This window comes from Panthera onca, chromosome C1 (genome assembly GCF_046562875.1).
Source record: "Panthera onca isolate mPanOnc1 chromosome C1, mPanOnc1 haplotype 2, whole genome shotgun sequence".
In the NCBI taxonomy this organism is placed as follows: Eukaryota; Metazoa; Chordata; class Mammalia; order Carnivora; family Felidae; genus Panthera; species Panthera onca.
Window position 1 is genome coordinate 32,931,576 of NC_138346.1, and position 17,764 is coordinate 32,949,339.

General features: G+C 33.9%; 1 protein-coding gene across 4 annotated transcripts in view; it reads right to left on the reverse strand.

Moving 5' to 3' along the window:
• The window catches only part of NBEAL1 (neurobeachin like 1), a 180,270-nt gene that overhangs the window by 60,271 nt on the left and 102,235 nt on the right, over positions 1–17,764 (reverse strand). For all 4 annotated transcript variants that reach the window (XM_078450986.2, XM_078450984.2, XM_078450985.2 and 1 more), the window contains 5 exons: positions 16,359–16,664; positions 16,118–16,267; positions 12,487–12,644; positions 9,497–9,621; positions 4,054–4,180 (listed from right to left, as the gene is read on the reverse strand). In XM_078450986.2, the coding sequence (XP_078307112.1) occupies positions 4,054–4,180; positions 9,497–9,621; positions 12,487–12,644; positions 16,118–16,267; positions 16,359–16,664 (866 nt within the window). The remainder of the gene's footprint in view (positions 1–4,053; positions 4,181–9,496; positions 9,622–12,486; positions 12,645–16,117; positions 16,268–16,358; positions 16,665–17,764) is intronic.

Here is a 17,764-nt window from a genome sequence, read left to right on the forward strand (position 1 = left end):
AAATAAATTAAAAAAAAAAACAAAATGAGTAAAACATAAACCCAATGAGTACAGACATCACTGGCAACACAGAGCAGGTAAGACATACACCACAAAATTAATCCAGGAAAGTCACTAAGCAAAAATACCACCATAATAACCACCATCAAAGAAGGGAATCAGAAACCAGAGTGGTTACAATTTATTATCTAAAATGCAAAGAAAAAGTAAATTATGAGCCATAAAGAAAAACACAGTAAAAAGAAACTGTCTTTGGGGAACTTCGGATGTTCACATTAGCAGACAAAAACATCAAAGTAGCTATGGTAAATACATTAAAAGAACTACAGGAAACTATGTTTAAAGAACTAAAGTGCATTCATTATGGCAACAAAGCCTAGTCAAATAGAGACTGTCAATTAAGAGACAGAAATTACATAATCTTTAAAAAGGGAACCACATGGAAAACCGTGGAATCAAAAAGCATAATAACTAAATGAAAATTTTACCAGAAGGACTCAATAGCATTTAAAAAAATTTTTTTAGTGTTTATTTGTTTTTGAGAGACAGAGGGAGACAGAGCACAAGCAGGGGAGTAGGCGGAGAGAGAGGGAGACACAGAATCTAAAGCAGGCTCCAGGCTCTGCAGTGTTAGCACAGAGCCCGAAGCGAGGCTCGAACCCACGAACTGGGAGATCATGACCTGAGCTGAAGTCGGATGCTTAACCGACTGAGCCACCCAGCCCAGGCACCCCTCAATAGCATATTTGAACTTGCCTCTCAATAGCATATTTGAACTTGCAGAGGAAAGAAGCAGGACTCTTGAAGACAGTTCAAAAGAAACTGTCCAACCTGAAGAACACAAAGGAAGAAAGAAGCAGGATGAAAAAACCTCAGAGGGTTACCATCATGGGAAACAACAGATGTGTAAAAGGACTTCCAAAGAGGACAGAGAAAAAGAGCCAAACATACATATTTGAAGAAATAATGCCTGAGAACTTCCCAAATAAAAAAATAATAATAATTCACACATCCAGGAAGATTTTATGAATATCCAAAGATATCCACACATGGACATAAAGCCAAGGTGCTGAAAGCCAAGTACAAAAACCACCACAATACAGGATGCTAAAATGTAGTGGGATAACATATTCAAAATGCTGAAAAGAAAAGAAAAGAAAAGGAAAGAAAAGAAAAGAGAAGAGAAGAGAAGAGAAAAGAGAGAAAAAAGAAAAGAAAAAACACCTGTCCACTAAGAACTGTATATCCAACAAAACCATCCTTCAAAAAAGAAAGCAATGGTCCTCAGGCAATGGATAGTCACATGCAGAAGAATGAATATGGACTCCTACATCATACCATATACAAAAATTAACTGAAAATGGATCAAAGACCTAAATGTAGGAGATAAAATATAAAACTCTTAGGGGAAAAAAAGATAAATGGGACCTCAAAATTTTAAATTTTTGTGCAACAAAATGAAGGAAAACACATTCAATGGGAGAACATTTTTGCAAATCATGTATCTGATAAGGCATTTGTATCTAGAATAAAGAATCACTATAACTTAATAACTAAAAGACAACCCAATTTAAAAAAATGAGCAAAGGATTTACATAAATATTTATCCAAAAGAGATATATAAATAGTAAACAAATCCGTGAAAAGATGCTCAGCTTCATTAGTCATTAGGAAAATGCAAATTAAAATCACAAGGTATCATTCCAAATCTTATAGAATAGTGTAATAAATAAACACACAAAATGTCAAAAATTGGGATAGATGTGGAGAAATCTGAACCCCTATATGTCACTTGAGGGAATGTTAAATGGTGTAGTCAGTATGAAAACAATTTTACAATTCCTCATAAGGTTGTACATAGATTTACCATATAACTAACAAATCCATTCCTAGGTATATACCCAATATAATTAAAAACATATGTCGACACAAAGTTCTGTACATGAATATTCATGGAAGTATAAATTACAAAAACCAAAAAGTAGAAACAACTGTCTGTTCATCAACTGATGAACGGATAAACAAAGGTGGTATATCCATATGATGGAATATTATTCAACCATAAAATGGAATGAAGTCAAGTTACATGCTACTCCATGAATGAACCTTGGACACATTATACTGAATGAAATAAGCTAGACATAAAAGGCCACATATTGTAAGAAATAAATGAAATGTCAAAAACAGACAAAGCCAATAGAGACAGAAAGCAGATGAGTGATTTCCAGGGGATGTAGGAAGGAGAAAATTGGGAGTGTCTACTAAAAAAGTACAAGATTTCCTTTCAGAGTGATGAAAATGTTCTGTAATTAGATCTGTGAACATACTAAAACCCATGGAATGTTACACTTTAAAAGAGTAAATTTTATATTATATGAATCTCAATTTTCAAAAGATATATAACTAAAATTTTGTTAAAAAAGTAGCCAAAAATGAAGGCAAAAATAAAGACTACCACAGATAACAAAGCCTGAGAGAATCTGTGGTCAGACATTCCTCACATGAAAATAAAAGAAGTCCTTCAGGCTAGAAGATGAAGACACCAGATGGAAATTTGAATGTGCACAAATAAAGTATATAAGTATGGTAATTATGCAGGCAAATAAAAAGTACAGTTATATAGTTTTCTCTATTCTTCCCTTGACTGATTTAGACAAGTGCATACAATAGTAACTACAAAATTGTATTGTTGGCCTTAAAACACATGAAAGTCTGTATTTATGATAATTAATACAAAGGACAGATAAGGAAATCAATATCTTTTATGTTTGGGAAAATTTTCTACTACAAATTCAAAATTTTTAAATGTATCTAAGGCTATTCATTTTAAATTTTCTTCTTGAGGGAGGTTTGCTAATTTGTATCTTTCAAGGAATTTGTCCATTTAAGTTGTCAAAATTTATTGGTAAAGTTGTATTTAGTATTTCTTTTTAATCATTTTAATATTTTTAGTGTTCTCTCCTTTTTAATTCCCAATATTGATAATTTATGTTGCCTTTCTTTCTTCCCTGACCAGTCTGGCAAGGAGTTTATGTTTTGTTAGCTCTTTTTTTATTTTTTTAATAACTAGCTTTTGTTTTCTTTGGTCTTTTTCCTTTTCCAATTTTCTTTTCATGACTTCTACTTTCATCTTTATAATTTCTTCCTTCTGCTTAAGAGTTTATATTTTATTTTGTACTTTCTATCTAAACTTTAACTATCTAAACATTCTATCTAAGCTTTAACTGTATCCCACAAATTTGATAGGTTATGTTTTCATTATCATTCAGCTAAAAATATTTTCTAATTTCAAGGTCCAGCTCAAAGTTATGTCAGTTCTAAAAAGCATTCCTCAATAATGTCAGTTAATACTGATAGACTACTCACAACTGATATAGCAGTAACTGATGGATCCTGCAAATACAGTTGACTTTTAAACAATACAGGGGTTAGTGGCACTGAAGCTGGTGTAAAAATCTACAAATAAAATTGACTCCCTAAAAATTTAACTAACAGCCTACTGTTGACCAGAAGCCTTACCAACCAATAATATACACAGTTGATGAATAAATCTTTTGTATATCTTATATACTGTATTCTTACAATAAAGTAAGCTAGAAAAAAGAAAAAGGTTTTAAGAAAATCATTAGGAAGATATAATACATTTACAGTACTATATTGTTTTTATTGACAAAAATCATATATAAGTGGATCCATGCAGTTTAAACCTTTATTGTTCAAGGGTCACTGTACTTAGTATTTTAAGCAAATACCTTCCATGATTTTATAATCCTGTTTTTCAGAACAAAATTTTTTAATGTTTATTAAAATACAACAATATAATGTTTATATTGAGACACACACACACACACACACACACACACACACACACACACACACAGAATCCTAAGCAGGCTCCACACTGTCAGCGCACAGCCCAGTGCAGGGCTCAATCCCATGAACCTTGAGATCATGACCTGAACCAAAATCAAGAGCCAGATGCTCAACTGACTGAGCCACCCACGCTCCCCCAGAACAAAATAATGTTCACTCCTTTCAAATACTTATACATACATATTTACTCTGGCTGTTATGTCTTCTTCAGGAAGGTCTAATTTATCCTCTTCCATATTGCTAACTTTTACTTGTTTCACTACTTCCAAAAGCAATGAATCACTAGAAGGCTGTGAGTGTTGGATACCTGTTGAAAATAAATACAAAATATCTATTAAACACAAAGTAAAAAATAATCCTATTATAGTCCTGTAACTTCTGGCTATTAATTACATAATAATACATATATATATTAAGTAAAGGAAGAGAGTAAGGGAATTGGGTGAAGGTACTCAAAAGGTCTAAACTTCCAGTTATAAATAAGTATTGAGAACATAATGTGCAATTATGACTATAGTCAGCAATGCTATATGGTATACTTGCTACAAGAGCAGATCCTAAAATTCTCATCATAAGGAAAAAATTTTTGTTAACTACACGACATGATGGGTGATAACTAAACATTACGGTAGTTATTTTGCAATATGCACATATCTCAAGTCATTATGTTCTAGATCTTACATAGTATTGTATGTTAATTATATTTATAAAACTGGAAAAAAACCTTGGGAGGTAAAGTTTTCTAAGATAGAAAAGATATTTACTACAGAAAAGTTTTTAATACAGGATTTAGAGTAATCTGGGTTGTTTGTGATTTTTAAAAACTACTACATGTATAAAAAAAGGAATAAATGTTTTTAAAACATGTCTATAATTTTTTTATTATTTATGTTTGTTTATTTTTGAGGGTGAGACAGACAGGGTGTAAGAGGGAAAGGGGCAGAGACAGAGGAAGACACAGAATCTGAAGCAGGCTCTAGGCTCTGAGCTGTCAGCACAGAGCCCCATGAGGGGCTCGAACTCACGGACTGTGACAGCATGATCTGAGGTGAAGGTGGACTCCCAACCAACTGAGCCAGCCACCCAGGTGCCTCTGTCCTTTATTTTTAATGATGGTACTATTTATGTTTCAAAATGGGTCAACTCATCTCTTTAATTCATTTAATTCTAACATATGCCAGTAAGTCAAAGAAAGAATTATTCTCACTGTATTAATAAAACTATTTTTGTGTATTTGTACTAAAGAAATGTTAAGTAAGAATATGACAAATTATCTTTAATTGGAAGAGAATACATAATACAAGAGCTGAAGTGTTCTTTTCTGGAGCACATGGAATTTAAAAAGTAATTCTAGATACATATATACACAATAAATGAATGGATTTTATAAAATATACATTTTGTAAGAAGACAGGGCTAATATAACGGGAAGAACAAAGGCTGTGAGGTGGTGAACTTAAATTCAAATTGGGTTCTGCCATTTATTAAATAGACAACTCCTCTGAATCTTGGTTTTTTTAACTGTGAAATGGAGATACATCACATTACATTAAGTATAAAATAAATGGCAGCTATTATAATTGTACATTTACTTCTCAATTATCTGAGTGGTATAAGAGTAGTAATAAAAATAACTGCATAATTTATAGGTAGGACTGGGAAAAAGTTATGTATGTAACTATGAATAAAGACATTTCAGTTGTGGGAAACAAAAATAATTCATACCAACTAACAAAACATTATAAAGATGACAAATCCTCCCTTAATTTTTCATATGGTATCATTGCTCAGACATAAAAAATGAATCAACCTAATGTACAGCTGCATTTTTCTGTGTAAATCTGCTTTGATCACACCTTTGTCTATAGATAGGAAGTACTGGCTCACACTTTTCCTAGTTACTGAATATGTCTCGTCATATGTTCTAATTTATTGCAGGTGGCAGTATTTATTGTCCGGCATGTAATTAAAGCACATGAGAATGCAATGAAACTGAAAATCAGGAATCTATACAATGTGATACAAAGAGAAAACAGACTTTACGTAGCTGAATGACACTATTCCATTAAGAGTGTAAGTTCAGGGGCGCCTGGGTGGTTCAGTCAGTTGGGTGACCGACTTTGGCTCAGGTCATGATCTCACGGTTTGTGAGTTCGAGCCCCGCGTTGGGCTCTGTGCTGACAACTCAGAGCCTGGAGCCTGTTTCAGATTCTCTGTCTCCCTCTCTCTCTGCCCCTCCCCCACTCATGCTCTGTCTCTCTCTGTCTCAGAAATAAAATAAACATTAAAAAAAAAAAGAGTGTAAGTTCAAAATGTGATGAAAGACTGGAGAATAAACTGACAATGGGAAACACTTCCGGCAAAGAGGCCAGCTGGGAAACTACTGTAACTTTGGGAAAAGATAGCACACCAAACTAAGTCATGACAACAGGAAAGGGAATGAAAATAAGGAAAACCATTCAAAAGCTATGTAAGGGAGAATTAAGAGGACACTGTACCTAAAGAGCTATTATTATGTAGGGGATTAAGAGGGATGAGGACAGATTCATGGCTAATATTATTTTAATCTGAGTAACTAATAAATGAAGAAAATGAAACTACAACACAAAATGTGAGAGAAGCAGAGTCTAGGGCGAGGAGTAGACAAATGAGAAAACATAATGAATTCAGTTTCAGAATTTTTACATGGAAGCCCCCCTGTGGAGAAGGTATCCAATAGACAGACAGGCAGCTGGAAATCTTCAAAAGGCAGGTTAGAATAGAAACACATGTGGGAAAGCACCATTTCATATACAAACAGTGGTGAAGTCATGAGATCACCACTTCATAGAAAGAATAGGCAAAAGGCAAGATGGCTAGGCATGGATCTGGGAATATAATCATTCAAAAGGTGAACAAGACTAAATACTAGTAAGAGAACTAGGAGGTTAAGCAGCATTGTTAGAAAAATATAGTTATAGAGGAGGATAACTACCAAATGGTTCAGAGACAAGAGAAACTGTAAGAAATAAAAACAAGGTGTTGCAAATACTCAGAAAAGAGTACTTTTTTAAAAAAGATTTTAAGCAATCTCTACACCCAATGTGGGGCTCGATATTACAACCCCAAGATCAAGAATTCCGTGTTCAAATCTACTTCTGAAATCATTGTTGCACCATATGCTAACTTGGATGTAAATTAAAAAAAAAAAAAAATAGAATTGCACGTTCCACTTCTTTTTTTATATAAAATTTTTTTATGTTTATTTATTTTTAGACAAAGACAGAATATGAGCTGGGGAGGAGCAGAGAGAGTGGAAGACATAGAATCCAAAGCAGGCTCAGGTTCTGAGCTGTCAGCCCAGAGCCCGATGTGGGGCTCGAACTCATGAACCACAAGATCATGACCTGAGCTGAAGTCGGACACTCAACCAACTGAGCCACCCAGGTGCCCCAAGAAAAGAGTATTGCTAATGAAAAAGTATGGACAAAAATTTTTTATAAAACCAAATAAAAAAAAAATAAAAGCAGACATAACAAAACTCTAAAACCAAGTATTTTTAATAATATATTTAAGAATACACTTTATTTCTGACTGTTTAAATTCCACAATTTACAAGTGGTTGTGTTCCAAAAGATACTTCACAAATCACTTGTTTGGAATTCACAAATAATTTTCCATCAAAAAAATGTTACAGTTAATGGATAAGTTTCTAGGTTAGCCCACAGTGTCAAAACTATCCTGTAAATTTGCAGTGCGATGTTACAAAGCAGAACTGGGGTAAATGAAAGAAAACAAAACAAAATAGTTTTTAGAATACCATGATTTCTGGCAGCTAATGAAAATACTTACAGACATAAAAAGGAGTAGGTAGAACATTATACAATTAATTCTGAAGGATACTTCAGGGAACTTTAAAGAGCTTTAGAGATTGATGCCACTGGTTTTATACTATTTCCAGTTTCACTTTGAAATGTATGAAAATTTTTTCTTCTGTACTATCTCCCTATCACTATTATACTTGGATTATTTTTGAACATTGGGTAAGGAGAAAAACTGAGAGATGAAAAAAAGAAAGAAGGGGCACCTGACTGGCTTCAGTCCAGAAAGCATGTGACTTTTTTTTTTTTTTTTAATGTTTTATTTTATTTTTGAGAGAATGAGAGAGACAGCATGACTGGGAGAAGAGCAGAGAGAGAGGGAGACAGAATCTGAGGCAGGCTGCAGGCTCTGAGCTGTCAGCACAGAGCCCGACACGGGGCTCGAACCCACAAACTGTGAGATCATGACCCGAGCCGAAGTTGGATGCCCAACTGACTGAGCCACCCAGGCGCCCATGGAAAGCGTGTGACTCTTGATTTCAGAGTTGTGAGTTTTGAGCCCCACATGGGGTGTAGAGATTACTTAACTAAATAATTTAAAAAAAGAAAAAAGAAAAAAAGAAAGAGCACTAGTTTTCCTATACTTAACTAAAACCAAGCAGAAGGGACATAAAATTCTACCTATGTACAAGTATAAACGGGTGAGGAAAGGAAGAGGAACAGGGAATTTCCTGAAGTGGGATTTCTTGGCAAAAACAAAGAAAAAACAGGGGACACCATTCTTTAAGTATTACTAGATTCAAGTCATTCACCAATAGATATTTGCTGAGTAATAAGCACAGTTGAATTTCAATGAGTAGAGAAAGTATAATAGGTTTCAAGATATGTACAGGGAGGATAAGCTATATGTAAGTGACTATTCCTATATAAGATATTCTTAAAGTCAGAGTTTCTTTCGGGGGGTAGGACCATTATTTTGCCTTAAGGAAAATTGGTTACTGTGTCTGATTTATTTTAGAATATAAGACCATAAACGGTAGGTATCATAGATAGCACTCTTGATTAATTTACGGCATCAAATGTATTGGCCAATATATTAAGGCAGCTTTAAAAAGATTTAAAAACTGGTACTTGAATTCCATCTAAAACTTAGCCACTAAAAACAGGTGGCTACGATAAAACAATCACAATTTAGTATACACATGATTGCCAATGACTCAACAATCAACTATATTGGGTATTTCACAGACCTGTCTTCAAAAAAGGAGATACCAAGTCAGAAAGGTGGCCAGAAAGGAAGGTTTTTTTTTCTAGAAAAAGATACTGGCCTAAGATCCTAAGGGTCCAAGAAGAATAGGTTATAAAACAAAAACTTAAACGGTTGCTAAGAATTCTAAATATATCTAATATTAGCCCTAGTCTTGGTAAGCAAAAGACTAAGGGAAAAGAACTAAAGCAAAAGACTAAGGTACTGTTTCAATGTACCATAATGGATACAAGAGACAATGCACTGCACATAAACTACAGTATAATTTTATGATTGCAAATTATGCTTTTCTTTGAAAAATTACAATTAATTAAAATAGGAATCATCTTAGATTTAGGCCAAAGAACAGCATTTAACATACACAACCATTTAAAAATCAACTATATTGTGTACAACAAAGCTTTGTATATAAAACTTCAACATTCTGAAAAAGAAATAATTATAAAATGTCCCCCTTCCTTCATGAGTAAGCAATTCTGAAACAATAAAAACAATAAACAACCCACCAATACCCTCATTATCTTCAAGAAATAATTAAACAGCCATTGGAACTCACCTAGATTATCTCTCAAAGCACTAGCGTCTTCATGAGTTTTGAAGTTATAATTTGGCACCAATTTAAGTCTCATGCGGGAATAATTTTCTACATTAGCTAGTTTCCAGTGAACTGGATTTTGTTTCCTATGAATATTCATAAGTAAACAAGTAAAATTACTTAGTTTGAAGTTACAAAGACTGATTGATTGAAACAAAGTAAGAAAGTAAGAAAGTTACAAAGATTGATTGATTGAAACAAAGAAAGTATTCATATTAAAAACATTCATATTCATTATCTCATTTGACCCAAACAACCCTGAAAGAAAACTAATGAGAATATGCAGTTTCAGTTTATACATGAAGAACCTAAGACATGCTAAATTATTTGCCCGAAATGCTATGTTGTTTATAGGCAGCAGAAATAAGAACTGAACATAAATCTTCACCTTACAGCTTGATAGATTTTACTTTTTAACTGTTCAACGATAGTTCTTAACTAGGTATACAATGAGTTTATTCCAAATGCACTGTTCAAAATAAAATAATAATTTTAGTACAAATAAAGAGAGTATAATTGCAAATAGATCAAATCTAAATGTAAGAGCTAAAACTCTTTGAAGAAAAGATAGGAGTAGGGGCGCCTGGGTGGCTCAGTCGGTTAAGCATCTGACTTCGGCTCAGGTCATGATCTCACAGTTTGTGGGTTCGAGTTCCGCATCAGGCTCTGTGCTGACAGCTCAAAGCCTGGAGCTTGCTTTGGATTCTGTGTCTCCCTCTCTCTCTGCCCCTCCCCGGCTTGTACTCTGTCTGTCTTTCAAAAATAAATAAACGTTAAAAATTAAAAAAAAAAAAAGAAAAGATAGGAGTAAATTTTCATGACCTTGGACTTGGGTATGGTTTCTTAGATATTATATCAAAAACACAATCAACAAAAGAAAAAAGACAAACTGGACTTTGAAGTTAAAAACTTTTTGTGTGGGGCGCCTGGGTGGCTCAGTCGGTTAAGCGGCCGACTTCGGCTCAGGTCACGATCTCGCGGTCCGTGAGTTCGAGCCCCACGTCGGGCTCTGTGCTGACAGCTCAGAGCCTGGAGCCTGTTTCAGATTCTGTGTCTCCCTCTCTCTCTGCCCCTCCCCCGTTCATGCTCTGTCTCTCTCTGTCTCAAAAATAAATAAACGTTAAAAAAAAAAAAAAAAAACTTTTTGTGTAACAAACGCTAGTACCAAGAAAGTGAAAAAGACAATCTACATATTTACAAATCATAGATCTGATAAGGGTCTATTGCTGAGAAAAAGAACTCTTACAACTCAACCAAAAAACATCAAACAATCCAATTTAAAAATGGGCAAAGAACTTAGACATTTCTCCAAAAAAGATATACAAATAGCCAACAAATGAAAAGATACTCAATGTCACTGGTCATTAAGAAGTACATATCAACGGGGTGCCTGGGTGGCTTAGTTGGTTAAGTGTCCGACTTTGACTTACTAAGGTCATGATCTCACGGTCTGTGAGCTCGAGCCAGCGTTGTGCTCTGGGCTGACAGCTCAGAGCCTGGAGCCTGCTTCGGATTCTGTGTCTCCCTCTCTTTCTGTCCCTCTCCCACTCATGCTCTGTCTCTGTCTCTGTCTCTCTCTCTCTCTCAAAAATAAACATTAAAAAATTTTTTTTAATTAAAAAAAAGAAATACAAATCAAAACCATAACATAGCCCTTCACATCCATTTGCCCTTCACATCACATAATAAAAAAATTGGAAAAATTTTACAAATACTGGTAAGGTTGTGGAGAAACTAGAACCCGCAAACATTGCTGATGGGTATGTTATATGATGCAGATGCTGTGGAAAACAGTTTGGCAATTAGTAAGTAAGACATTGGATTATCACATGACCTAGTAATTTTCCTTATAGGTATACACTTAAAAGAATTGAAAACAGATGTTTGGAAACAAACAGTGTTCGCAAATGTTCAAAGCAGTACTGTTTACAAAAGCCACAAGAAAACATCCCAATGTCTACCATCTGATGAATGAATAGACAAAATGTGGTTTGGCTATTGAAGAAGTGCTGATACATGATACAATTACGCAAGTGAAAACATTACGCAAGTGAAATAAGTTGGACACAAAAGGCCACATTTGTAAGATTCTATCTATATAAAATATCAAGAATAGGTAAATCCATAGAGACAGAATACAGGCTGGTGGTTGCCAGGGACTGGGTAAAGGAACAATAGAGAGTGACTGCTTAATGGGTCCCAGGTTTCTTTCAGCAGTAATGAAAATGTTCTGAAGCTGGACAGTGGTAATGATTGCACATTATGAATGTACTTAATGTCACTAAATTGTGTATTTTTAAATGATTAAGATGGTAAAGTTTATATTATGTGTATTTTGCCACAATAAGAAAGGTGTGTGTGTGTGTCTGTGTGTATGTATATATATATATACATATATATATATATATATGTATATATATATATTTAAATTTTAATATTTAAATTTATAGTATATTATATTACAGGTATATTTACATTTTAATGCCATAATTTAAAAAATTTGTTCCAATACAATCATGTAGGAAAAGAAAGAAGCTGACAGCTAACAATATTTTAACAGTTTATTTACTTGATCCTAAGTCACTTCTATTTTGCTGATTCAGCAAAGTATGACTTAGGATCAAGTAAATAAACTGTAAAATATTCAAACATATAACATCACTAACTCCAGCTCAAAGAGGCAGTATCAAGAAGAAAGAAATAAACCGATTCAAGACTTAAACTCTATATCACAGTGTAAAAAGAAGGGAAATAACTCCATGGTGAAAACACATATATGAAGCTCTGAACATCCCAGACCTGTAATTCACAAAAAGACAACCAAATTAATTAAAAGCAATTTTTTGTAAGTTGAATGTTTTAAAAATTGAATTGGAGAGGTCACTGGCTCAAAAAGTTCTAGACAGAAGTTCTAATGAAGAAAGAATATTTAATAAATGATATCCTCCTACCTTTCAGCCCAAGGTCCCCTTTCAGATGTAAGATAGAGCTGTATTGCCTTCCAGCGTCTCAGAGTGACTAACTGTTGACTGCTAAGTTGTTTAAGCATATTATTATACCTCAAGTTCTCTTGGCGTGCTTTTCGATTAAATGGCTCCACAAAAAACTCCTGAGATAGCAATAAATAATAGCCTTGAATCTTGTATTTACAGGTATATTTAAATTTTAATGCCATAATTTAAAAAATTTATTCCAATACAATCATGGAAAAGAAAGAAGCGGACAACCAACAGTATTTTCTTATTTCATTAGAATAATTTTCTTTCATGAAGCATACTACTCTATAATCTGTATTTTGTAAAACTTTAAAAATCTAAACAACAATAAACATGTGAAGAGCTTCAAAAATGATGTACCTCAATACAGAATTTTAAAACTCAGATTTATTAACCTTATACTGTCAAGTAAAATGATCTTCCTTTGGAGTCTTTTGGTTTTTAAGGCGCTGGAATGAAACTCATTCTTAAAATAAAGTAGAAGGAAGAGTAACCACATCCATAGCTACTACTGGGGATCTAAAAGGCAAGGCCAAAGACAAAAGAAATCCATAGGGGAAAATCTCTCACAATGAAAAACTTCATCATTTGAATTGCTGCTCTCTGAATAATATCCTAGTCAGCAAATGAATTCACAAACTTATTCCAGTTTTCAGGATAAAATTCACTCTGATAATAGGTTCTATCAAGATATAACTCAGTCCTGAAATTAAGTTTTATAGTTTTCAAAAAGAAAAGTAGTAAGACTGACTCAAACAGATATTCATCTATCAGGAACTAAAATAACAGTATTTGTTTCACAAAATCAATACTGAATTATGTTAAAAAGAACAGTTAAAGACATGGATTTAGATGTGGGTTTAAAAGACATCTTTTAGAGAGGCAATACAGCACAGTGCAGTTAAGAGTTTAGAGTTAGGCCTGGTACAAATCTTAGGCACTTAATTCTCTGAGGTCCAGTATCTTCATCTCTAAGATGAGGCTGACAATATTTGTCATCAAAAAAGATTAAGATTTAAAGTACTTAATACAGTGCCAGAAAAGTAGCAAGCTCTCAATAAACTGTAGCTCTTATTCCTATAATTGTTACTATAATTACTAGACCTTTGTGAAATCAATGATTTGGTATTATTAAATATTTAAAACAGGTCAATGCTAAGAAAATTGAAGAAGTCATGACAACTCCATTATAATTTAAACATCAATTTCACAATTGGTGAAGTTCAAGCAATAAGAATATTCTAAAGTTAGTTTTACCCAGAAAAGCTAAGGATGAAGTTACAAAGAAAGTGCTGGTTGGAATAGAAACTAAAAGAACTTCTATGAGAGCAATAGAACAGTATTTTAAGCAGTGCCGCATCCAGTAATTCCACTTATCCTAGTAAAGCCATCCTGAATAAGCATAAAAGTATGACTATAAGGATGATCAATGCTACTTAAAATGAACATTGATAAATTAGGTCCAAAATTGGGACATAAATTTAATTATGCTCTAATACATAATATAATGGAAAACTACACAGTCATATAATGGCATGGAAAGATGCTCACAATAAGAAAAGGAACAGTAAATGAAAAGTGTGCCATTTTTATATACATTAAAAAAAACAGGAAAGAGATATACCAAAATGTTAATAGTGGTGGATTACAAATGTTTCTTTTTATACCTATTAAGAAATAAATGTATTTTTACTTGATCATCTTTGTTTCGTCAGTGTTTTGCCTGTACATATTTTATTAGATTGATATCTAAATATCTTATTCTTTTTAGAGATATTGTAAGTAGTGCTTTTTCAAAATTTCAGTTTACAATTGCTCATCGTTGGTATATAGAAATATGACTAAATTTTGTATATTGTATGTCCTGCAGTATTGCTAAACTCATTAATTGTAGGAGATTTTTGGTAAATTCATTAGGATCATCTACATAATAATATTATCTGCAGTCTTATTTCTACCTGTCCAATGTAAATTACTTTTATTTCTTTCCCTATTCTTAATGCATTTGCTAGCATATATAGTACAACAGTGACTAGAAGGGTGGTGAGAGTGGACATTCTCAGCCGGTTCTCTGCTTACAAGGAAAGCACTCAGTTTTCCACCTTTAAATATTTAAATATAAAGCTAGCAGGGTGCCTGAGCCATGTAGTTGGTTAAGCATCAGACTCTTGATTTCAGCTCAGGTCATGATCTCATGGTTCCTGAGCCAGAGCCGTAAAACAGGCTCTGCAATGAGAGTGTGGAGCCTGCTTTGGATTTTCTCTCTCCCTCCTCACATGCACATACATGTGCATGCTCTCAAAATAAATAAACTTTAAAAACAAATATGAAGCTAGCTGTAAGATTTTTGTCGAGATTCTATTTCCAGTTTTCTGAGAGCTTTGATCATAAAACAGATGAGTTTTGTCAAATGCTTTTTCTACATCTGATATGATTATATAGTTTCTTTTTAATAAATATGAATTTAGTCCATTACCCTCATATTGGCTATCAAATGTTGAAGCAATCTTGCATTCTTAGGATAAACTACCTGGTGTGATGTATTACTTTTTTATATATTGCTGGATCTGGTTTCCATCAATGTTCCTAAGAGATATTGATCTGTAGTTTTCCTGTACCATTTTTGTGATTTTTTAATTCCAGTATAATTAATATACAGTGTTATATGAGCTTCAGGTGTATTCTTACACTATTTTTGTATGGTTTCAATAAGGGGATAACACTGTCCTCACATAATGAGTTGGAAGTGATTCCATTTTTCTGTTTTCTAAAGAGACTGTGAGGAATTGGCGTTATTTCTCCATTAAATGTTCAACAGAATTCACCAGTGAAACCACTTGGGCCTGGAGTCTTCCCTTTTGGAACATATTTAAACTGTAGGTTTAGTTTCTTTAATAGGTAAAAGACTAGGTTATCAACTTACTATTGAATTTTGGAAATCTGTATTTGTCAAGAAATTGAGACATTTAAGTCATCTTATTTATGTGCACAGATTGGTTTGTGGTAGTACCTTATTATCATGTTGATGTCTGTGAATGAGTGGTGATATTCCCCTGTCATTTCTGGTAATGGTACTTTTTCACTTTCTTTTTTTTGTTTTGTTAATCTGGCTAGAAGTTGACCAATTTTATCAACATTTTAAAGAAGTAGATTTTGGTTTTATTAATTTTCTCTATTATTTTCCTGCTTTCAGTTTCATTGATTTCTGCTCTTATTTTTGTTTGTTTCTTATTTAGAAACTAGTTTTCTTTCTAGTTTAAGGTAGATACATAAATTATTAATTTGAGGCCTTCTTTTCTAAAGCAAGTATTTAGTACCATCAATTTTCTTTAAGCACTGATATATACTCAGCCTCCTTAGAGATATGAACTATCAGCCTAATGGACTTTTTACGTATCCACTATGCATAGAACATTTTGATATTAACTTTTTTGTTACTGATTAGTCTTTTTCTTTCAATTCTGAAATAATTTTCAAATAGGAAACTGCATTTGTTTTCAAAGTTGACTTATTACTCTCATTTTAATATCAAATGCTTGAAATCAATATAAAAAACTAGACACTAAAAACATTTAATAATTTTTACCTGAAACTTAAGCTTGCTTTCTCCTCCTTCCCGGTCTCGTTTATGCATATTCACCATTAAGGCTTCATAACAATCCTTCCAATAAAGTGCCATGTTCTCATGACCACCATAAAATGTAAGGGTTTCATATTGCTTCATGTAAGGCACAATCTTACAAAAATATACATATATACACAAAATTTAATACATACTTCTAATAAAAATGACAATAGAAAATTCACTCAAAATAGATAAAACTTACATATTTTTCAATGTAAACTTGCCATTCATTTGAACTGCAATATTCTTGAAAATCTTCAAAAAATGAAGAACTACCATTGGTAAAAGGTAAAGAAGGCAGGTGCAAGTTCATGAAGAGAAGCTCATAAATTTTGGAAACCAGGGTACGGACAAGGGGAATCAGAAATGAGTAGATTTCAGTCTGTTCCTTGATTGACTGACTTAGAACATGTTCCAGCTTCCCTAAAATGTAACATGCTTCATCCTGATTTTCAATCACTTTGGTCTGAAGAAGGGTGTTTAGCTTAGCTGATGCCATTGCACAAACCTGAGGAAAATAGTACAGGTGAGAAAGAACAGAATAAAGCAAACATTTAGCAAAAGATCTTTGGCTCTTCAAGTTTTGTTTGTTTAATAATTTTTTTTTAATGTTTGTTTATTTTTGAGACAGACAGAGCATGAACAGGGGAGGGGCAGAGAGAGAGGGAGACACAGAATCTGAAACAGGCTCCAGGCTCTGAGCTGCCAGCACAGAGCCCGACGCGGGGCTCGAACCCACGAACCGTGAGATCATGACCTGAGCTGAAGTTGGACACCTAACCGACTGAGCCACCCAGGTGTCCCTGTTTGTTTTTTTTAATCAATTATAAAAGCAGAATATACAGAAAAGGTATAGTGGATAATTAATCACCCAAACGTCTATTCCACTCTTCCTAATAGTGTGCAAGGACAGAGGAATTATACTAAATTTTTTTTTAATGTTTATCTATTTATTTTTGAGACAGAGAGGAGACACAGAATCTGAAGCAGGCTTCAAGCTCCAAGCTGTCAGCGCAGAGCCCGATGCAGGGCTCAAATCCACCAACCTTGAGATCTTGACCTGAACAGCAGTCAGATGCTTACTCAACTAAGCCATCCAGTCAACCCTAACTTTTCTACTTTTAACTTAAGGTTCTACTGCTGAAGCTTTTCCATTCTCCTCAGACTTTCCAAATCTTTAACTTTGGTTTTTGAATCTGACTAAAGCAGCTTAATTCTAATAGAGACCAACAAATATAAGAAAAAAGGCCATAGGGGCACCTGGATGGCTCTGTCAGCTGAGTGTCTGACTTTGGTTCGGGTCATGATCTTTGGGTTCATGAGTTCAAGCCCCACATCGGGCTCGCTGCTGTCAGTGCAGAGTTCGCTTCAGACCCTCTGTCCCTCTCTCTCTCTGCCCCTCCCCAGCGTGCACTATCTCTCAAAAATAAACAAACATTAAAAAAAAGAAAAAAGGCCATAAAATTTCATCATCCAGGAAATACCAGGACTAATAATTCTGGGCTTTTTTGCTATGTGTTTTTAAAAAAAATTGTTTTTAATGTTTATTTTTGAGACAGAGAGAGACAGAGCGCAAGCAGGAGAGGGGCAGAGAGAGAGGGAGACAGA